General features: G+C 38.5%; 2 protein-coding genes and 1 pseudogene across 2 annotated transcripts; 2 read left to right on the plus strand and 1 right to left on the minus strand.

Annotated features, from left to right (window-relative positions):
• Positions 1 to 2,038: 2,038 nt before the first annotated feature.
• LOC137139734 (P2Y purinoceptor 1-like) lies at positions 2,039 to 5,263 on the plus strand. Its single transcript, XM_067527405.1, has one exon. It carries the CDS (start codon positions 2,065 to 2,067, stop codon positions 3,094 to 3,096), a length of 1,032 nt encoding a protein of 343 aa, XP_067383506.1. The 5' UTR covers positions 2,039 to 2,064; the 3' UTR covers positions 3,097 to 5,263.
• Positions 4,907 to 6,575, plus strand: LOC137139249 (P2Y purinoceptor 1-like; annotated as a pseudogene).
• A 16,128-nt stretch (positions 6,576 to 22,703) lies between these two features.
• LOC137140195 (P2Y purinoceptor 1-like) lies at positions 22,704 to 23,851 on the minus strand. The gene has a single exon (XM_067528377.1). The coding sequence runs from the start codon at positions 23,759 to 23,761 to the stop codon at positions 22,739 to 22,741; it is 1,023 nt and encodes a 340-aa protein (XP_067384478.1). The 5' UTR covers positions 23,762 to 23,851; the 3' UTR covers positions 22,704 to 22,738.
• Positions 23,852 to 24,597: the final 746 nt, after the last annotated feature.

Genomic DNA, 24,597 nt, shown 5'->3' on the forward strand with positions numbered 1-24,597 from the left:
CTCTTACGAACCGTCACCCAGATTAGCTGAATTATTTTCCATGGCGCGGAGCCGTGCTTCCAGTTCCCTTGAGCCTCGCCTCCGACGCTGCAAAAACCTTACACTTGTTACATATACTATTATCACTAAAGGAGGCAGAGGAAAAACTGTACATGAGAAAAACCGAGCTAGTGAGAGAAGGAGAGACAGAGCGGTCATTGCTAGCAGATAACTGCTAAGCTAGCGGAGCTAAAATGAGTAAAGTGTGGAATTAGTAAACATTAGCTAGTTGTGTTTTACAAGATCAAATACTTGTGTAATAACAAGCGTATGTCATGACTCAAGTATTAATTGTTGTGTAAATAAATCCCTTTTTGAGTAAAACAAGAGCTGTAATTAATCAGTAAACAGTGCTTCAATAGAAACCCAAGAGTGTGCAGAAACAGGAAGTGATGCAATTCGCTTACCGTACGAGGAAACAGACCAGAGGAGCCAGAGCTAAGTTAGTTAATAAAGTCCTTTACTTACCGAACCCCTCTCGCCTTGTTGCTATTGGGTCCATCTTAAAAACTAACCCTGACACTATTTTGACTTTCCATTGACTTAAATTCACTTTTTATATAACAAACTTGAAGAAGTACTTCATCATACTACATATTTGGCTCAGAATAGAATTGCCTCCCGTTACCACAGCAGCAGTCTTTGGCTTCTTCGATCTCTGTAGTGTAAATAGCATTCATTCTTATTAGAGTAAGTTTTGTCAGGTTGGTGGTCACTAAATATTATTGTTGGGTTTCAAGGAAATCAATGGAAGATTTCCTACCAGATGCTTATGGCTGATTCAGAAACTGGTTACTGGTTATTTCTCCTAATGCAGGGTTAGAAAGAAAATATATAACACAAATATGCAATTAAATTACAGAATATATTCACGAATGTAACAAATCAACAAACAAACTTTTAATTGTTATCAAAATGTGTTTATGACACAAACATAACTACTGTAACTTATTATTTCCACAAATGCTTAAAAACGTGAACATTTACTTGCTATTTGAGAGAGGGTTTCATAGGACATGATCTCTGAACAAAAAGCCACCAACTTTTGTCTCACCTCCATAAATCTGCATTCTCTTCATAGAATACACCAGCACACTCACAGAGACGAGTTATTCTACTGACTTCTGACCAGAAAATGATGAATCCCACCTCTTGTACTACAGTTAGCTTTGACTTCAAAGGCAGATTCCTCTACTGATAGTTACAGTGCCACAAACATGGGTATAAGTGTTTGGGGTGTTTTGTGAACAAATTTCTGATGTTTTTGTAGGTTTGGTTCCAAAATTGGCATCACACTATGAGAATATAAACATCTCTTTTTTCCTATTTTTTTAAAGAATGCATGTTGTTTCCTCAAAAGTAGAATAATTTTCTGTATTTCCTTCTCTAAGGGGTTTTAATTCTGAGACCAGGCATAGGTAATCCAGGCTGGTGGACATATTGTTAAATATGACAATATTTATTTAATATGACTAAATGGGTGATTAAATTCTCGATGTGATAGCTCTGGAGCAACTTGAAAAAGAGGCAGAATCTGATGCCTTGCTATGGCAAAAACGTGTTGAGATCATAGTTATATTTAAGATGTGTGATGTGTATTTTTGCCCATCACGATTCATCACATGATTTCCACTCAGTCTTACAAAAATAGCACAGACTTTTAATAAGTCTCGCTCACATTGGCTGTTTCTGATCAGATATGTTTTACTCACAGCTTCACAAACATTAGACACGATAACCTTCCAGAATTTGTTTGTAGTTTTGTTTTAGTTTATCAAGACCTGGGTCTTGTCAGAAAATAAAACCTTTCTTTGGGACTGTTTACATAGAAGATAGAAAGACGTTTGCGTCACTTCCAGTTTGCATCCTGCACACTCAATGTAAACCACAAGATATTTTAGAATATTTACCCAACCCTGTGAGAACGAATGGTCATAGTACATTTCTTGTTTACGCCCATGTTGTTTCTAAGAAGAGTAAAAGCTGACCAGGAAGCATCAGTTACTTTAAAAATTTGAGACATCAATGCACCACAGTCATTACCAGGACTGTATTGGATGGTTTCCAGGTCATATGATGAATATGACATCTTGTCCACATATCAGCTTGGAATTTACAGGGAAATTCCTGCCTCCTGTTCTCGTCTTAGTGTTCATCGTTGGTCTGGTAGCTAACGGATGGGGATTGAAGTCTTTGTTGGAGAACTGGAAGAAACTAAAGATCATCAATGTTTTTGTCCTCAACCTTGGACTTGCTGATATTCTGTATCTACTCACACTCCCGTCCCTGGTGGTTTACTACTTTATGGACAGTAAATGGATCTTTGGAGATGTTTTCTGCAAGATAACAAGATTCTGCTTCAACCTGAATTTATACGGCAGCATCGGCTTCCTCACTTGTATCAGTGTGTACAGGTACCTGGCTATTGTCCATCCAATGAAAGTGAGGGGCAGATTAACTCTCACTCACTCTGTGGTTATCTCAGTCATGGTTTGGCTGTTAGTGGGTATTCAAAGTCTTCCTGACATGTTCTACACTAAGACATCTGGAAACCACACTAAGGGATGTTATGATACCACTTCTACAACATACGTTGAAGATTACCTGAAGTACACCCTTGGATGGACATTCACTGCATTTTGTATCCCATTCCTCATCATACTGGGCTGCTATGGACATGTGGTTGTTGTTCTTTGCAGAAAAAATGCCATTAACAAGGTACTGAAGCAGAGATGCTTGAAGTTGTTGTTCATCTTAATTCTTCTCTTCTCTGTTTGTTACATTCCCTATCATGTACTTAAGAACCTCAACCTCTGGTCAAGAGTTCTGTCCAAACAGAAAATCTGCCATCAATGGAATAATAGAGTTTACATTGCTCATCAGATAAGTCGGGGCCTCGTTTGCCTGAACAGTGCTCTCAACCCACTAATTTACTGTCATGGAAATGACGAAATTTCTGCTCAGTTGAGACATTTGCTCCAGCGAGCTCGCCCCATGTTCAAATGTTTGTCTTTGTCAAACTTCCGACTGTGTCCCCGTTACATAAATCACAAATGAAATTTAACACAAGTACATATTTTAAAATCAGATAAATTTTACTTATGTCTTAATAACTATTCTTTGAACAATGTGCTGTTTCAGTGGGCAAATTGTTATTGAAATATATTTATGACCAATAACTTTTGCTTTTGCAAGTTTGTTAAACTGTCAAACAACTTTATTACTGTATTTACCCAAATCAATGGCAATATTTTTTCTTAAAATTGATTTTCAAATGCCCCCAGTTCATAACTGTTTTGCTCCTGTTTACACCATTAAAAGAGAAAACAAGAATGATAAGTACATTGATGACAGTGAAGCTTCCTTTGTTGACAATTTAAGCTACTTTTCACTTTCACAACAAGTTTACATTCCATGTACATCCGTGTTTTTTTTAAGCCATTTTGTCACAGTTTTTGTCTGATTAACTTGTGTGAACTTGTTTGTAATATCTACTATTGTTATGTATCTCACAGTAAAAGCATGTGCTGTCTGTTTTTCTTTTCTGGCTTGTCATTGTTTTGTTACTGCCATTTCCTGAACTTTATTGTTATAGGGAATGGGGTGAGCAACTCTCAAGTGAAATATACTATAGATTAACACATTTGTTAAAATTGTTCTTTGATGAGACAAGTTAGTGACAGACTTAAAAACAATTTTCCTGAGAGTTAGCATGGCATATAACTGCGTTTAAATGTCTAAACATATTTAGAGCTAAAGTGCTATAGTTAGTCCTTTATCCAGTAAAGTAGAAGAGTGCTAGGTAATTGTGGTCCATTTAAAGAAAAGAAAAAAACACCAGGTGTGACTACAATAGCATTTTATGTAGTCTTTCTAGTTTTAAACCGTCTATGGAATTTGTCTTCTGTCATAACCTGGCTACACAGTATGTGACAAAGGAGGGAGACCACACATAAGCAGTGCAACAAGTTTTATTTCAATAATAAAGATACAAATCATTTATATTTGGGAGCAGGTCAGTGGTGTAAGTACTGTTGGGATGGGTGTGAAATGAGTGTGTGTGTACAGTATATAAGGCAAAGCAAGATTGAAATCATCTTTCCTTGTGGAAAAGAGTGAGAGGATCTTACACACCTGATTTACAGGGATCTAAGCCCAACGTATGTCTAATTATCAGCCTCCCCCTCTGACTTCCTTGAGGACAGAGATAAAGCACAGCTAAGTGCAATGGAGGAGGCAGAACCAAGATCCGGCTGAAGCCTTGACACTTAACAGATAAATATTTGTATCAAAAGTCAGAAATAACTTAAATATCCAATGTTGTATCTGTATTTTTTTTGTTGTTGTTGATTGAGAAGGCAGAAATATTACAGTGTTACGATAGAGTTTAACTACTGGTCAGAACTCATGACAAAATACAGAATTAGATGAACTGCAGCAAACAGAAAACATTCACATTTGTACACTGACCTTTACATCTTATATTCGTTACAGTTGCAGAAGCGAATTGTGTGATTTTGGAAACCAGTTGGCTTCACCACATGCGTTACAATAAAGCAGGGCTTAACGTTGAATTTGACAACTCCATTAGTCAAATGTGAGTGGTTACATCTAATCAAATTCATACGTGTCCCGCCCCCTTCTTATACAAAAAGATTATTAGACAGTTAGTTGTCAATCAAACAGTGCGCTGCTGTCAAGCTTGATGAGTCAGTGTTCATCACTGTTGCTAACTTAGAAGCTCTGTCACTACATATAGTGAGTATTCAGACCCCGCTAGCAACCGAATAGCCACAAATCCAGTGACTTTTTGGGTGCAATTGGAGTCTTTTGGAGACTCTGACGTGAAGCACGTATCGCTCTCCACATGGTCTCAAAGCACTCACAGGTGGCCCCTCCGAGCTGCAGTCAGGGCCGGAGACGTTTACCGCTCAGCTGCACAAAGCTGCTGCTGGCGCCGATACCAGCAAGAGAATACAGTAGAAATGAATGCATACAGACACAATACATGCAAAAGTACATGTACATTTAATTCAAAATGTGAGTTGTGGATACCAACATTTTGTAAAGGTCCAGGAAAACAGCTTATCAGTTTGTTCGGGTTGAAGTAACCTATGACAATAAATGTTACTAAACAAATTTTGTAAAAGTAGCTCTTTTGCAGGGGTCTCAAAAAAGGTGGAGACCTCTGCAATAAAGGGAGTGAATCTTTATGCAATGACCTGTAGACATTTGTATTACTTGACATGTATTGATCTGTTTTAATTTTTATATCTTTTTTAATAAATAAAGAGAAATTAAATGAACCATAATTCAGTGTTGTAAAAAATAAAACTTCCAAGTGTGGTGATTCTTTTCTATACTTTAACTATATTATGCAGCCAGCTACTTAAGTATTTCAAGCGTCAGTAACAAGTTGGAAGATACCAGTTTACTTTGTCTTCCCCCACCTCTAATCTAAGATGGGATCCTCCAGGTTCTGTTTGACTCCCCACACCTGATCCAGGTAATTAGCAGCAGGTAGGGCAGAGATACTTTAGTCCCTTAGGACCAGGTTTGGGAATCCCTGTTCTGTGTAATAACCATTAGGTGATTGTTACAGATAGATTCAGAAACTGGTTACAGTTGGAATCAGGTTATTTCTCTTAAAGCAGCAAAGCTTAAGAAAAATATAAAATATTTATACAAAATATATTTTAATACATATTTAAATTCCAGAATATATTCATGTATGTAACAAATCAACAAACTAACAATAAATTGAATAAACTTTACTGGAAGATTCCTGCCTCCTGTTTTCATGTCTGTTCATTATTGGTCTGGTAGGTAACAGATGTTTTCTGCAAGATAACAAGATTCTGCTTTAACATGAATTTGTACGGCAGCATCGGCTTCCTCACTTGTATCAGTGTGTACAGGTACCTGGCTATTGTCCATCCAGTTAGAGTGATTGGCAGATTAACTCTCACTCATTCAGTGGTTATCTCACTCAAGGTTCTGCTGTTGGTGAGTGTCCAAAGTCTTCCAGACATGTTCTAGACTAAGACATATGGAAACAAGCCTGGAAAATTTTATAATACCACCAACAAGAGATATGTTGAGGATTACCTGAAATACAGCCTTGGATGGACACTCAATGCATTTTGTATCCCTTTCCTTATCCTGCTTGGCTGCTATGGACACATGATTATTGTTCTCTGTCCCAAAAATTATACTGACAATGTACTGATTTTGAAGAAGTTTGAAGTTGTTGTTTAGCTTGATTCTTCTTCATTTCACTTCTTTCATTATTCTAGAACCTCAACCTCTGGTCAATAGAACAGAAAATCTGCCATCAATGGAATAATGGAGTCTACATTGCTCATCATATAAGTTGTGATCTTGTGTGTCTCAACGGTGCTCTCAACCCTCTGACTGACCTTCATGCAAATGAAGAAATTCTTGCTCAAGTTAGACATCTGCTCCAGCCAGCTCATCACATGTTCAAATGTTTCTCCAATAACCTCCTTTATGTCCATAACACAAATTACAGATGAGATATAGTACAATTTTACATGCAGAGAAATACCATATCAAACTAAACAGATATTAAAGATATGTGTGAAGGCCTTTTTGTTTCATGGTTGGGCATAGTTCCTAATTTTGTCCCTCACTTGTGGGGAAATGCACTTAGATGGCACTTTTCTACGTATTGGCACTCTCTCTCACTCACACACACACACACACACACCTACACACACACACAGGAGCTGCTATACAGCTGAGCAAACTAAGTTGCAGCTCTTTTTGACATGTGATTGGAGGAGCAGGGGATTGAACCAACAACTGCAAGATTGGTGGACAACCGCTCTATCTTCCTGTGCCACAGTCACCCCTGCCTGATGCATGATGCATGTTCATGTAAGGAACAGATGATGGGCACCAGATTCAGGGCCCCACAAATCTACAACTAACTTTTACAGTGATGACATGGTAACAGTAAGAAACAAAAAATGAATTTCAATGGAAAATTGCCCCGCAGCCCTTGGAGAATTTCCTAAATTATTTTCCCTGTGTGTGTCACTATGTGCATATGTGTGTTTGTGCACATGGCATCTCATACATAAAGGGGGTCACGCCACAACCAAAATGCAGAGAAATGCAAGAATAGTAATAATTGAATAAGAACAGCTGGTATTCCATGATGCAATATGTGTGATGTTCATAGTTTGTAGCATAGTTTTCTTCATGAGAGAGTAATTAGAAATAAATATTTGGGGAGACTGAATGTTAGTAAGCAGAGTGTATGGCAATGGTGGCTTATTTCTTCCTAGAATCTATTGACAGTTACAGTTACAAAGCATAACTTACAAAGTAACTTAACTTGTTGTGGCAGATATACACTAGGACGAGGGGTTGTTAACAAGTTGAGCAGTTTTATCACCTGGTGTAAGTACTGCGGTGGGTTGGGGCCTGCACCTATGGGTATAGTTGGTATATTGGGAGTTCACTCACTGTTATACTGCATGTTTAGTGTTTGTATGGTTTGTTGTCTTTTTATCTAATATGATTTTGGTTTGTTGTGTGGTTACTTCACATTTAGGATACTCCCAGCCCCCTGCCATTGGGTAGTAGTATGACTGTAGTATGACTATTTGTCTTTTCCTTTTCCTTTTTAATTTTAGGATTTTAATATTGTTTTGTTTTTATTAAATAGCCGTTAGGGCAGTTAACCCACACTGACTGTTGTGGCCTCTTTATTGAAGCCCCTGTGCTTAATTTATACATTTAATCTTGACTGGGTATCTCAGGATACTCAAGGTCACATTGTGTTGGCCCTGTCCAGTACAGTGCATAGGCTGTAAGTTCATAAAAAAAAGAATGTGTTTTTGAAGTACAATTGTCTTATTACACTGTAATGTTAATAGAAAATCGTACAAACTCACACGTGTCTAAATTCTCATAAAAATAGCACTTTTAACAGGTTATATTTATATTGGCTATTTGTCATCATTTGTTTACATTACAGTTTTGTCTTACTGTATATTTTATTTATTTATTTATTGAGACCTGTGTCCTGAATTTACCAGAAGATAAAACCTAAAGCCTGCTAAAACACCAACATGTGTCTCAGCCTGTTTCCTTGGGCCTGTTCACATAAAAGATAGAGTTTTGTGCCAGTGTGCATTCTGTGATAATAGGATGTAAACCACAAGACATATTACTAATTTCTGCTCTGCAGTGTGAGATTCAATCTATATAGTACATTTCTGGTTTAATTCCACACAGTTTCTAAGAGGAATAAAAGCTGACCAAGAAGGCTCAGTTAATTCAAACATTTGATACATCAATGCACCATAATTATAAATTACCAAGAATGTATTTCTTGGTTTCCAGGATAAACAATAAATACCACATCTTGTCCTCATATCAGCTCTGACTTTACAGACAGATTGTTGCCTCCTGTTCCCATCACAGTTTCCATCATTGATTTGCTAGCAAATGGCAAAAGAGAAAAAGTTCATTGAAGTCAATGGATTTAAATATCTTAGACTCCAAACTTAATTTTGTGCCAATATTGGGAAAATAAACAAAAACTATCAAGAAAAATGTTATTGTTTTTGTATGATAAGATCATATATATCTAATGAAGCAGCTCAAATGTACTTGTATGCTATGATTTTATTGCAGATGTCTTTTTACATACATACATAAAATAAAGTTTTTATTCATAACAGTATTTAATTGTATAAATAGCCTTGTCCCAGATGTAGTCTGTCAGGTTATACATAAATATACAAATAAAGACACGAAGACCAGATGGGCAGTAAGTAGGAATTGTAGAGTCCAAAGGTGCAGAACTACTTTTACAATAGTCAAGTTTTCACTCTTTCACTGTGGGCTAGCAGTGGGAATTCTGGCTGTCTTTAGATGGAGTTCTTTTGGCTCCCAAGTGGCTCCTCATAATTTTTGTTGGTAAAATGCATAAGTCAAGTCAAGTCAAGTAGCTTTTATTGTCATTTCTACTATACACAGTGGTGCACAGTACACAGTAGAAACGAGTTAATGTTCCTCCAAGAACCAAGGTGCTACAAAACAACACAAGCTATGAAAGTGCATCGAGTGCAACCTAGTGCAGACAGTGCAGACGAAAAACAGTACAGCCAAAGAGTGTAGACAGACAAAACAAAATAACACAGGACAGGACACAGAACCTAAGACAGTGCCGACCAGCAAACCTACTGTATACTATTTTACAGTACAGCATTAATTACTAAAAATAATGGAAAAAATGTAAAACTATAAAAATAAAATTGTAAAATATTTGTATATGTAACACATGTAATGTGAAAATATAAATTATATCAAAATCAAGTTTATTATGTATATGGCTTATTATAGTTAACATGGAGCAGAAAAAAAACAACACAAAAAAATTCTAAAAAAAAAAAAGAAGGGTACAAAAACAAAGACCAGTTCTCCCTCTCTTCTCCCCCGTCCCTCTTGTTTCTCTGTCTCTCTTTGTGCTGTGCCCCACAACATGTCCCACATGCATCGTGTACGTGACCAATCACGTGCAGCTTGAAGAGAGAAAACTGAACAAAAGCAGCTCCCAGGCAGGAACTGGAGCCGGCTGCGCACATTTCAAATTCTGAGCTGGGCCCCACCATGTAACAAAAGCAAATGCAGACACATCTCTCATTGCTCATCATGTTTTTTGGAGCGTGTTTATATACATCTAAATCGCATTTTAAAAAGTTTCTGTGAATGTAAAAAACTAATATTCTACTTTCATTATCTCTTGACATCTTTTAAGACATCTCATTTTAAGACAGGTGAGGCAGAAATATATTTAAAATGATTATGAAATATTTACAACTTAAATGATTATAAACATGTTACCAGTACACATGTCTCTTGTTAAGTAATTATAATTTGTGATATGGCCATAAAGGAGGTTTTTGGTGGTGCAAGATTTAACGTGTCGAGCTCACTGGAGCAGACGTGAGCAGGAATTTCTTCATTTCAGGTAAATTAGAGGATTGAGTGTGCTGACACACAAGACCACGACTTATCTGATGCAATGTAGACACCATTACACCTCTGATGCCATATACTCTGGACAAAACTCTTTACCAGAGGTTGAGGTTCTTGAATAGATGATAGGGAGTTTAACAGAGGAGAAGAATCAAGATGAACAACAACTTCAAGAATCTCTGCTTCAGTACCTTGTTAATGGCATTTGTTCTGCAGAGAACAAGACTCACATGTCCATAGCGGCCCAGCAGGATGAGGAATGGGATACAAAACCCAGTGAGTGTCCTTCCAAGGCTGTACGTAAGGTAATCCTCAACATATGTTGTAGAGGTGGCATCATAACATTTATCAGACTTGTTTCCATATGTCTTAGTGTAGAACATGTCTGGAAGACTTTGGACACTCACCAACAGCCAAACCATGACTGAGATAACCACAGAGTGAGTGAGAGTTAATCTGCCCATCACTCCAACTGGATGGACAATAGCCAGGTACCTGTACACACTGATAAGGGTGAGGAAGCCAATGCTGCCGTATAATATAATAATGGCAAGTTTTGAACAAAATCATTGATGATCTTTAGTTTCTTCCTGTTCTGCATCAAAGAATTCAATCCCCATCTGTTAGCTAACAGACTGATTATCACAATTAGGGCGAGGGTGGACCCAAGTGAGGAAACTGAACTAACAAATGCGTTTATTGGTGAGAACTTAACGGCAAACGGAAATCGCTCCTAACAGGAGGGTACAAAGAAACAGGCTCAAGGCAGATAAAAGACTAAGAAACTATCCACTTGATTGAACACTAGGGGAGTTAACTTAAAGAAAACAAGACGCCAAACAGAACTAATGTCGACAACAGGAGGGATACATAGTTAACCAAAATTAACACTACAAAAGGCTCAGGAATAAAATAAGACAAGGATATAAAACATAAAAATCTAAATGAACACACAGGAAAAGACTAGGAAACTAAAAAACAAAAACACACCAAATGAAATAGGACACGGATAAAAACAAAGAACTAAACAAAATGAACACACGGGAAAAGGCTAAGGAAACTAATAAACGGAAATTCACCAAACCTCAGACCAAACGTTGCTGAAAAACACAGACCAATACACAGGAGTCAGGATTGCTACGATCATGTAAACCATGAGTTCAGAACATAGGCATAGGCTCACCAGCAAACTCTACGTGAGTTTGCTGGTGATTTCTATGAAACTAATGCAGATTTTGAGGGATGTGATACATGTTTGTGGCTTTTTGTTCAAAGATCTTTTCCTGTTAGGTCCTCTCTCAAATTTGTGGTCACAGAAATTAAGGTGTGTACCAACGAAAAGTTAACTTCCTTTACGCTTAATCATGATGCATTACATTCTGGATGTGTTGTCTTTAAAGAGGCTACTTGAACTATATTTTCAAGCAAAAATGTTCTGTCTGGGGCTTTACTGAAATAGTTTTTGATTCTAAGACTGAAAGCTAAGATTTTGATTACAAATTCAAAATCTTAGTATTTTTTATAATTTGTTATACTAGCATTACCTTGTAGTACATATACGTAAATGAAAAACAGTGGATATGTTGGTGTTCTAAACAAATTTTGATACCAATTATAAATTTTTTGTTGATTTGTTACATATATAAATGTACTGTAAATTAAACTCATATTTGCTTTTTTTTTAAGCTTTGCCTGCATTAAGAGAAATAACCCCCTTTCAACTGTAACCTGTTTCTGTATCAGCCATAATCATCTGCTTTAGGAAATGACTAGGAGATGACTAACCTGACTGACTTTTTCTTTGATGTGATGTTCTTGACAAACAATTCAAGAGAAAAGTTTTCTTGGCCATAAAGCGATTAGACATAATTCTTTGGTGAGACTAAATGTGAGTGGACAATATCTTCCTACAATCTATTGACACACTGCCACAAAGCATGTATATGTGTCTGGTGTGTAATTAGCATAACTTAACTACAGAGTAAATGAAAGTGTTGGCCCTGTCCAGTACAGTGCATAGTCTGTATGATCAGGAAACAAGAACCTGTTGGAGAGAAGTAGACTTGTCTTAATAATAGTCAGAAGAATAGCAATTTTAATAAGTCATGGCAGCCCTGGCTATAAGTCGAAGTGTCTCTGGGCAAGACACTGAACCACTAACAGCCCATTCCCCACCCCAGCTGAGCAGTGCCGGACCAAGGGCGGTAGAAATTGGGGAGGGTTGCGTCAGGAAGGGCATCCGGCATAAAAACTGCCAAATCAACATGCGGACAACGATCTGCTGTGGCAACCCTGAACTCACGGGATAAGCAGACAGGAAAAAAAATAAGTCATGCACATATTTAAGCACTTATCGAGACCTGGGTCTTGAAATTCTCGGAAAATAAAACCTAAAGCATGCTAAAACACCATCAGGTGTCTCAGCCTGTTTCTTTAGGCCTGTTTACATAGCAGATAGATAGAGGTCTGTGTGCATCCTCTGATAACAGGATGTAAACCAAAAGACATATTATCAATTTCTGCCCTGAAATGTGAGATTAAGTCTATATAGTACATTTCTTGTTTTTCACTGTTTCTAAGAAGAGTAAAGAGCTAACCAAATGTTCAGTTAATTTAAACATATGATAGAGATATCAATGCACCAAAATTATAAATCAACAAGAATGTATTTGCTGAAACAAACTAAAGACATGGTAAATAGTCTGCACTTATATAGTGCTTTTCTACCTATTGGCACTCAAAGCGCTTTACACTGCTTATTTACCCATTCACACTCACAATCACACAAACACACACACACTCATACACTGATGGGGGAGCTGCTATGCAGCTGGCCATCACTCACAACTAAGTTGGGGTTCAGTGTCTTGCTCAAGGACACTTCGACATGTGACTGGAGGATTGAACCAACGACTGTGAGATTGGTGGACAACAGCTCTACCTTCCTGCACCACAGTCGCCCACATCTAACACAGATGTGGACCCCCATCATCGTAAGAGGCATGCTGGTTGGTTCCTCCTACGGTAAGTGTCAATTCCTGTTTCTGCACACTGTGTTAGATTTCTGCTGAAAGACTGTTCACTGATGAATCATAGCTTTTAATTTACTTAAATAAGTAATTTCTCTGCATGGATCGCAGATTTTCACCACTCAGCAAAAAACCCTTAGTTTTCTCTGGACCGCTGACAAATCTGAGCAATGAAGACATGTACAGCTGCATGTCATCATTCAACCGCTGGCTTTCTAGGTGGTGTCCAGCAAAGGATGTGAGCTACATTCAGATATAGCCATTTAAAGTTCCGGTCTGTGCCATGTGAGTTTGTCACTCTTAAAGCGATTGTTCATCTTGTGCGCCATGGGATGGCATATGATGCAAGTATATGATCTGTAGGTGGCGCTCAGCTTACACTCAGAGTTACAGCACCTGGTGCAAGTCATAGTCCGTACCACAACGTACCAGACCAGTATTACTGTATATGTACAACTAAAAGATCCTGGAGTAGAAGATATATGCAGTATTATTCAAGAGACATGAGAACAGCAAAACGTTTCATAAAGTTTCAAGTAACCTAAATATGTTGCAGTTAATCTAACTATTTCTGAACAGTGGAAACTGTCTCTTATACTCATCAAACCAAACCAAGTTTATAGCATCATCAGCAGTGTATCAATATCTCTGAGAGTGTAAGATTTTTATTTTGGATCTCTTCATTTATTACATGTGAATTTTCAACTGATCGTCTCCTAAAATTAAACTTCTAAAGTATGCTTTATACGGCATCTTTAAAGACAACATATCCAGTATCGTGTATGTGAAGACTAAGCACATGCTCCTAAGCACCTAAGCACCCAGTCTCCTTTCTGTGACTATAAGTTTTAGAGAAGGCTTAACAGAAAGTTATCTTTGAACATAAAGTCAAACATTTATATCACCCCTCATAATACACATTCATTTTATAGAAAACAACAGCACCTTTTGCCATATTTGACCCGACCTTTTACAGTACATGGACACCAGAGTCAGCTGTGTTCATGTGTATGACCGCCATTCACTGCTGCGTCACAGGAATCATGCAACCAATAAGCGCCGGGTGTCCTTGCTAGGCTAAATGCTAACCCTAGCCGGCCGGCTCTATCATCCATTCTCCTCTCCAACGTCTTCTCCCTGGACAACAAACTGGATTAAATCCGACTCCAGCGGACCACGCGGCGAGAATTCACTACAGAAATTTGTTTTCATGAAGACGTGGCTCAGCAACAGAGTTCCGGAAGCCCAATTGGCTTCCCATTAAATTTAGAATAGAATTTAAAACCCTGCTTCTTACATGTAAAGCTCTGAATGGTCAGGCTCCATCATATATAGAAGATCTCATAGCACCATATCATCCCAGTAGACCACTTCGCTCTCAGAATGCAGGCCTACATGTGGTTCCCAGAATTTCCAAAGGTAGAATGGGAGGTGGAGCCTTTAGCTATCAAGCTCCTCTCCTGTGGAACCAGCTCCCATTTCAGGTTCGGGAAGCAGACACCCTCTCTACTTTTAAGTCTAGGCTTAAAACGTTCCTCTTTAAAAAAGCATATAGTTAGTTATAGTTATGCTGCCATAGGCTTAGACTGCTGGGGGACCCACCCCCCGATGCACTGAGCTCCTTTCCTCCTCTTGACCATCTCTCCTCTCCTCTCACCCCGCAATTGTCACCACTGTATGTCATTAACTCTATGTGTTCTCTCCCGTAGTTGTCTTTGTCCCCCTCTCTCTGTCCCTTTCTGCAGGTGTACCCAGGTTTGAAGCTGTGTGTCTTCCAGCGTGCAGTTACTGGTCCTACCATTCTGCCCGATGTTTTTTTGTTGCTTTTTGTTGCTCTGTTCTTTTCTCTCTCCCTTTTCCACTCTCCCCAACTGGTCGAGGCAGATGGCCGTCCACCCTGAGCCTAGTTCTGCTGGAGGTTTCTTCCGTTAAAGGGAGTTTTTCCTCTCCATTGTTGCCTATGGCTTGCTCCAGGGGGAATTGTTGGATTCTCTCTATACATCTTTATAATCTTGACTTTATTCTGTAAAGTGCCCTGGGATGACTTTGTTGTGAATTGGCGGTATATGAATAAAGTTGAATTGAACTCTGTGCTTGTACCAACAAGCTTATTCCTACATGGCTCAAGACAACGACCATTGTTCCCGTACCTAAGAAGGCCTCAATGACTATGATCCCGTCGAGCACCTGATTAAAAATTGACCATACTGGGCCTGAACACCCCCCTCTGCAACTAGATTCTGGAATTCCTGACTGGGAGACCTCAGTCAGTCCAGATCGGGAACAGCATCTCCAGCACCACCAAACTTAGCACTGGAGCCCCTCAGGGCTGTGTGCTCAGCCTTCTGCTGTCCACCCTGCTGACGCACGACTGTGTAGCAATGCGCAGCTCGAACCACATAGTCAAGTTTGCCGACACGACTGTGGTGGGTCTAATCAGCAAGTATGACGAGTCGGCTTACAGAGAAGAGGTGCAACGGTTACCAGCCAGGTGTGGAGCAAACAATCTGTCTCTGAACGTTGACAAAACCAAAGAGATGGTTGTGGACTTCAGGAGAGCACAGAGCGACCATTCTCCACTGATTATCGATGGCTCCTCAGTGGAGATCGTCAAGAACACCAAAATTCCTTGGTGTTCATCTGGCGGACAACCTCACCTGGTCAATCAACACCAGCTCCATCACCAAGAAAGCCCAGCAGCGTCTCTACTTCCTGAGAAGGCCGAGGAAAGCCCAACTCCCTCCCCACATCCTGAACATGTTCTACAGAGGGACCATTGAGAGCGTCCTGAGCAGCTGCATTACTGCCTGGTTTGGGAACTGCACCGTCTCGGATCGCAAGACCCTTCAGAGGATAGTGAGGACAGCTGAGAAGATCATTGGAGTCTCTCTCCCCATTTACACAACACACTGCATCCGCAAAGCGAAGAGCATTGTGGACGACTCCACACACCCGTCACACACTCTTCACACCCCTGCCATCAGGAAAGAGGTTCTGAAGCATTCGGGCCACCACATCCAGACTGTGCAACAGTTTTTTCACGCAAGCCATCAGGCTGCTCAATACAGAGAACTGAAATGGAACACACACACTACAAACCCGACTCAACACACACTCATCTCATTACGCATCTCAATTCATTCCTGTATTACTGTAAAATCTAAGTATACAATAGGTTTACTGGTCGGCACCATCTCAGGTGTCCTGTCCTGTGTTATTTTGTGTTGTCTGTCTACACTGTCTGTGCTGTTTTTCGTCTGCACTGTTTGCCCTAGGTTGCACTCGATGCACTTTACATAGCTTGTGTTGTTTTGTAGCACCTTGGTTTTGGGGGAACGTTACCTCGTTTCCACTGTGTACTGTGTACCACTTCGTACCACTGTGTATAGTAGAAATGACAATAAAAGCCACTTGACTTGACTTGACTTGAGTACACTCACAGAAAGAAGGTATTCTAATGACTGCTGACCACCTAACGGATGGAGATTGAAGTCTTTGATGCAGAAGTCGAAGAAACCAAATAATTAATTAATTAATTAATTTAATCATCAGTGATTTTGTTCTCGACCTTGGACTTGCTTATATTATGTATCTGCTCAAACTTCTCTTCCTGGTGGTTTACTACTTTATGAACAGTTAATGGATCTTTGGAGATGTGTTCTTCAAGATAACAAGATTCTGCTTCAACCTGACTTTATATGGCAGCATCGGCTTCCTCACTTGTATCAGTGTGTACGCGTACCTGCTTATTGTCCATCCAGTTAGAGTGATCGGCAGATTAACTCTCACTTATTCTTTGGTTATCTTAGTTATGTTTTGGCTCTTGGTGAGTGTCCAAAGTCTTCCAGACATGTTCTATACTAAGACATTTGGAAACAAGTCTAGAAAATGTTATGACACCACCAACAAGAGATATGTTGAGGATTACATGAGATACAGCCTTGGCTGGACACTCAGTGGGTTTTGTGTTCCATTCCTCATCCTGCTGGGTTGCTATGGACACATGATTGTAGTTTTAACAACAATGAAAATAATTGACAATGTACAGAAACGACAAAGCCTGAAGTTGTTGTTCATTTTGATTCTTCTCTTTTTGTTACATTCCCTATCATGTGCTCAAGAGCCTCAACCTCTGGTAAAAAGTTTTGTTCATACAGAAAATCCTAAATAAAGGAGTCTACATTGCTCATCAGATAAAGTCGTGGCCTTGTGTGTCTCAACAGTGCTCTCAACCCTCTGATTTACCTTCATGGAAATGATGAATTTCCTGCTCGGCTCAGACATTTACTCCAGCAAGCTCGTCACATGTTCAAATGTTTGACTGTTTATCAATTTGTAAGACATTCAATACCGTCTTGCAATAGTGCAGCCATGGGAGTGATCAATTCATCTTAATACATTTTTTTGTTTTGTCCTATTCATTCATATAAATATAATTTCTGGTTTTGTTTACCTTTTGATTTAAAGGTAGAGAGGGCTCTGGTTCCCGAATCTGAACTGGTAACTGGTTCCACAGGATAGGAGCTTGATAGCTAAAGGCTCTGCCTCCTATTCTACCTTTGGGATCTCTGGGAACCACAGGTAGGCCTGTATTCCGAGATCGAAGTGGTCTACTAGGATGATATGGTACTATGAAGTCTTCTATATATGATGGAGCTTGACTGTTTAGAGGTTTATATGTAAGAAGCAGTGTTTTAAATTCTTTTCTGGATTTTATGGGAAGTCAATGGAGAGAAGCTAGTGAAGGTGAAATATTATCTCTTACTAATTCCAGTCAGCACTCTTGCTGCAGCATATTGGATTAATTGCAGGCTCATAAGTTATAATTATGCTAATATTTGCATTGTTTATTTTAGTCACATTTTCCATAAAACATAATTAATAGTGTTATTTTATTGTATAAAATTATATATTACCATTACTCTACTGACGTACGGTAGAACTAAGAGATAATAAAAGTACAATATTATTTTTTACATGCAGTGAAACATTAAAATTTTACTTAGATACAAAATTGACATTTCAACAACAGTATCATACTAAACAGCTATGAAAGATGTATTTGTTGGTGTGTTTATGTGTGTTTGTTTTGTTACATGGTGGGGCCCAGCTCAAAACTTGTTTACACACTCTGAGAAGGATGTTATTTTGGGGACAAGATTCAGTCCAAAACGGAATTTTAGAGTGATGACATGGCACAAATCGAGGGCTAGGGTTGGTTCAGAACGGGCTGTGGTTAAGTTGAATTTGAGTCAAAGGAAAGTCACCATAAGTTGTGTGTATGTTTGTGTGGGCACGTGTGTGTTCATGGGCATCTCAACATGAAGGTTGTCAATCCAACAAAATGCAAAGAGATGCAAGAATAATAATTTAATAAATGAACAGCTGGCAGAAGAATTGTGATTTGGCAATGTCTTTCTAGAATCTATTGACAGTGACAGTGCCACAAATAAGTGTCTGTGATGTAATTGGTGTACCTTCACTAGGGTGTCAATGAAGGTATTGGCTCTGTCCAGTACAGTGCATAGTCTTATAAATACAGTGTAATTGGAAATGGTATGGGGAAATTCTACAAAGACACTTGAGTGTAAATTCTCATAATAGCACTTTTAACAGGTCATATTTATATTGAATATTTGTAATGAAACTGCAAGGGGACAGAAGCCAGTGTCTTCTTGTGCCAGTACTAAGTATGGATAAATGCAGAGGGTTGTGTCAGGAAGAGCATCCGACGTAAAACACACGCCAAATTAAAAATGCGAATCATGACTTCTACACTGAAGGAGGCACATGATTTGCTTTGGCAACCCCTGAAAGGGAACAGCCGATAGGAAAAGAAGATTTTTATTGGCAATTTCTAATCGTTTTTTAACTTACAGTTTTGTTTTATTTAGTTTAGATTTAATTTATTGATTTATCGAGACCTGGGTCTCAAATTTATCAGAAGAAATCAGAAACATGCTTAAACACCAACTTGCGTTTTAGCCTGTTTCTTTGGGCCTCTTTACACTGAATATAGGAAGGGGTCTGTGTCACTTCCAGTGTTCATCCTATGTTGACAGGATGTAAACCACAAGACACATTACTTGTCCCTCTAAGAAGTTGGAAGCCTACGTAAGCCTGCGTAACTAGTTAGCCTGCCGGAGTCTCATTATCGGAATTAACCAGACAGATCACCACCCACATAATCGAGAAAGACTTATCAATCTGTCAATCTGGTGGCCTTCTCCCTGTATTCCGGGCTTTATTCTTCTCTGACAACTGGCCTGGAGGGCCACTGTCAGGGATCCCAGATATCGGCCAACCATGGTCTGTATTGCACATTCCAGTTCTTGAATCCTTCTCCCCATCATCTGATGACTATCCTACTATTAACTTCTATGTAACATGATTCTGGAAAAAGTCATATAACAGAAAGGTTCCTTTTAAACTTTTCATGCAATGTATTCAGTACAACACAATATTATTGTCTAAGACACAGAAATGACAGGAACAGTGACTTGAGGCCATCAGATGCATCAGCATTCACAGTCACGTTGTCCACAAAAACCCCAGCCTATGGCTAAACCCCAACCACCCAACAGAATAACCCACGGAACATAACAGAACTCCCACAATCCCTAGCACTCACAAGTCTCAGCGACCACTGCCCTTGGCTTGCTACCGTATATTATAACGTAAATATAAAATAAGAATTTGCACATTTTAAAGTGTTGAAATCTACTATCAACAAAACAGAAAATATTGAGACAGATGAAACAGGAATATATTTTAAATTATTGGGAAACATTCACAAGTTACATGTGACGGGTTCGCCGGAGAAGACGTCTGAGCTGAGCAAGAATTTCTTCATTTTCATGAGGGTAAATCATAGGATTTAGAGCACTGTTCAGGCACACGAGGCCATCTGATGAATAATGAAGACTCCATTACACCATTTACGGCAGATTTTCTGTTTAGCAGAGGTTAACAGAGAAGAGAATAATCAAGTCTTAGTACATTATCACTCATTTTTGTAATAGGGAACAACAATCGTGTCCACAGCAGCCCAACAGGATGAGGAATGGGATACAAAACACACTGTCTATAAAAGGCAGTATTGTAGGGAATCCTCATCATGGATCTTATGCATTGTATCGTAGCAAATTTTTCTGTTTCATTATGTGGTTTAACAGGAAGACACAAGTCATTCACTTCCATTTAAGTCTGTGCTTACCAGGACACTGGCATGATAACCTCAAAAACAGGAAGTCCTTGTTTTAGACAAAAGTCACAGTCTGAGACTGCAGATGCCTGAGGCAATGTAAGGATTCTAATAAACATAACATTTGTCGATTCCTATTTTTGCTCAGTCTATAACTGTATAGAGAGTATTGTTTTTCTGTGACTATTAATCAGATGCTTTTCCTCACACAACACTTGTGCGTAACCTTTCAATCCAAAAGTGCGTAAAAATTCTTAAAATTCATCCAGGTTAGATCCGAGGTAAATAAGTAGACGACTTGTAGATGATAATTGTGGGTGTCTGTCTAGGGCAGTCAATGTTTAAGTACAACAATCGTGACCAACATAACATATTTATAATTGTTACATTCAGTTTATTCACACACAATGTTATTATGACGATGAGTAATAACACTCTTCCTGCAAAAAAAAGTGTAGAGCTAAGTGCCTGTGTGACTTGGGTGTGAATTACAACCCCAATTCCAAAGAAGTTGGGACTATGTGCAAAACGTAAAAAAAATCAGAATGCAAACAGTATTTGCAAAACTCGTCATATTTTATTCACAATAGAACATAAACAACATGTGAGATGTTGAAACTGAGATATTTTACCATCTCATGGAAATTTTTAACTCATTTTGAAATTGATGGCAGCAACATATCTTAAAAAAGTTGGAACAGGGACAACAACAGGCTGGAAAAGTAATTGCTGCAAATAAAAAATAAAGAGGAGCGTTTGACAACTAATTAGGTTAATTGGCAACAGTTCAGTAACATGACTGGGTATAAAAGGAGCATTTTAGAGAGGAAGAGCCTCTCAACTGTAAAGATGGGCAGAAATTGTGGAACAATTTCATGGCATATCCAGCTTACATATCTGACAAGGCACCATCAACAAGGCTGAAAACTACATAGAGGTTTTAGAGCAACATATGCTCCCATCCAGACAACGTCTCTTTCAGGGAAGGCCTTGCATATTTCAGCAAGACAATGCTAAACCACCTACTGCATCCATCAAAACAGCATGGTTTAGCAGGAGAAAAGTCCAGGTGCTGAACTGGCCTACCTGCAGTCCAGACTTTTTTGCTAATAGGAAACATTTTGCACCATAAAATAAAAAAAAATCTGGTAAGAAAGGCCCAGAACTGCCGAGCAGCTAGAATCCTGCATCAGAGAAGAATGGGACAACATTCCTCTCCTAAGCTCCATCAGCTGGTCTCCTCACTTCCCAGACATTTACAGACAGCTGTTAAAAGAAGAGGGGATGCTACAGAATGGTAAACATCAGCCTGTTCCAACTTCTTTGAGATGTGTTGTTGCCATCAAATTCGAAATGAGCCAATATTTTCCATGAAATGGTAAAATTTATCAGTTTCAATCAGTTTTAAAATCTGACAATTCTAAATAGTATGTTCTCCAAATGTTTGACTCACCATGTTTCCATAAGATCTAAACATAGTTCTCCAATAGATTTCAACAAAGTAAAGATTAATTTGCGACTGTAACGCAGGAAGGTAGAGTGGTTGTCCACCAATCTCACAGTTGTTGGTACAATCCCTGGCTCCTCCGATTACATGTTGAAGTGTCCTTGAGCAAGACACTGAACCCCAACTTAGTTGCTCCCGGTGAGCATTGGCCAGCTGCATAGCAGCTCCCCCATCGGTGTATGAGTGTGTGTTATTGTGAGTGTGAATGGGTGAATAAGAAGCAGTGTAAAGCGCTTTGAGTGCCAATAGTTAGAAAAGCGCTATATAATTGCAGATCATTTACCATTTGTTTCAAAACACTGAATTATTTTCTAAATCAATTGCTTCAACTAGTTCAAAGCTTCAGAAAGCCTCAGTTTTCACTATCATCACTATGTTGAGGCAGGTGTATAGCTAAGCCAGCAGAATAACAAAGAAGTTAACAGGATCACAACATACAAAAACAGAAAATGCTGTAAAGTTCACTGTCAGCATACAGAAAGACAATCTGGCAGAGAGGAGTGAGTCATGAAGTTCCCGGAGTGAACAATAGAACCCGAAATGAGAAGTAGGGACTACAAATTAAAAACGAGAAAACAGTAAGTCCATCTTGAGACTGTTAAAAAAAGTGTTGAAACATTTGTTTTTCTGCACACTGAAGACATTTGGGTTTAAGATTGAAATTGGGATAAAGTTACATATATTTTAAGTGGCATTTACATGTACCTAACTTAAAAAATGTAATTTGTTCAATTTGATTTAATTTGTTGCGGGGTTACATTTATTAATTACTTTTACTTTAAATACAAAAAGACACAAATATAAAAGCAGTAGAAATGTTAAGATCTTATTGCTTCTAAAAGAAATATTTAGTTGTAATATATACAGACATGTAGGCAACAGTATTAAAATGATTATTAAAAAAACATTTTAGGTGAAATTTTCAAGTTTATTTTCACAAAACTACTGTGAAACTGAGTTTGAAACTTGCTTACATTCTAAATGTTCTTCTACAGTTTCTGCTGCAGGTACAGAGCTAGAGTCTGATAAAGACAAACATTTGAACATGTGACGAATTTGCTGGCGCAAAAGTCTGAGCCGAGCAGAAATTTCTTCATTTCCATGAAGGTAAACCAGAGGGTTGAGAGCACTGTTGAGACACACAAGGCCACGACTTATCTGATGAGCAATGTAAACTCCATTATTCCATTGATGGCAGATTTTCTGTTTGAGAAGAACTCTTGACCAGAGGTTGAGGTTCTTGAATATATGATAGGGAATGTAACAAACAGAGAAGAGAAGAATCAGAATGAACAACAACTTCAGGCTTTGTCGTTTCTGTATGTTGTCAATTCTTTTCATTGTTGTTAAAACTACAATCATGTGTCCATAGCAACCCAGCAGGATGAGGAATGGAATACAAAACCCACTGAGTGTCCAGCCAAGGCTGTATCTCATGTAATTGTCAACATATTTCTTGTGGGTGGTCGCATAACATTTTCCAGACTTGTTTCCATATGTCTTTGTGTAGAACATGTCTGGAAGACTTTGGACACTCACCAAGAACCAAACTGTGATGGAGATAACCACAGAGTGAGTGAGAGTTAATCTGCCCATAACTTTTATTGGATGGACAATAGCCAGGTACCTGTACACACTGATACAAGTGAGGAAGCCGATGCTGCCGTATAAATTCAGGTTGAAGAAGAATCTTGTTATCTTGCAGAACGTATCTCCAAAGATCCATTCATTGTTCATAATGTAGTAAACCACCAGGAATGGGAGTGTGAGCAGATACAAAATATCAGCAAGTCCAAGGTTGAGAACAAAAACATTGATAATCTTTAGTTTCGTCCAGTTCTGCATCAAAGACTTTAATCCCCATCCGTTAGCTACCAGACCAATGATGAACACTAAGATGAGAACAGGAGGCAGGAAATTCCCTGTAAAGTAAAAGCTGACTGTAGTACAAGATGTGTTATTCATCGTCTTCTGGTCAGCAGTCAATACCTTCTCTCCTAAAAGTGGTGGTGTTTTCTGTGCAAAAAATGTGGAATATGAGTCATAAGATAAAAGTTTGTTGCTTTTTGTTCACAGATCACTTCCTATGAAGCCCTTCCTTAAATTTGTGGTGACAGAAATGAAACTGTATGTCAACATAAAGTTACCTCCCTTTACACTTAATCATGACACATGACATTCTGCATGTGTTGTCTTTAAAGAGGCAACTGCATATTTCTGAGGAAAGGGCTCTACTTAAAATGTTTTGAATAATTTACAAATACAAAACCTGCTTATTTTTCTTTCTTTAGCTCTGTGTCAGCAGAAAGTGACACAACATTAACCCCTTAGTTTTTAATTTCTCATATTAGCGTTTCCTTGTAGTACATTTAGGCAAACTCTCAATCAGCCTTGTTCATGGTGTGACTAGTTAGGATCATGTGATTTTTGTTATGTCAGGAAGTCAGTAACTAAATGATTGTGCAAGACTTTGTGCTGAGAAATGCTCCACGAATGCTCCACTGAAGGTTTTCTTTATTTTTTTAACTTTGACATGGCAACTTCACAATTCTAAAGCTATCTTGTTCCATAATTGTGACCCTTTTGAAAAAGATGACTAAGCTAAAATAGTTATACAAAAACTTTAAGAAGTTATCAAACTTGAATTATGTTTTTAAAGAATCTGATAATGATGCCATTTCCTTTATTTGTATAATAATCTTACAGGCTTGATAACTCATTAAGAGGCTTAATAATCACAATTATGCAATAATACATCTGCGATAAAATCAGACTGGTACATTTTGGTTACATTATTGGAT

The sequence above is a fragment of the Channa argus genome, chromosome 13, assembly GCF_033026475.1.
Source record: "Channa argus isolate prfri chromosome 13, Channa argus male v1.0, whole genome shotgun sequence".
Classification (NCBI taxonomy): Eukaryota; Metazoa; Chordata; class Actinopteri; order Anabantiformes; family Channidae; genus Channa; species Channa argus.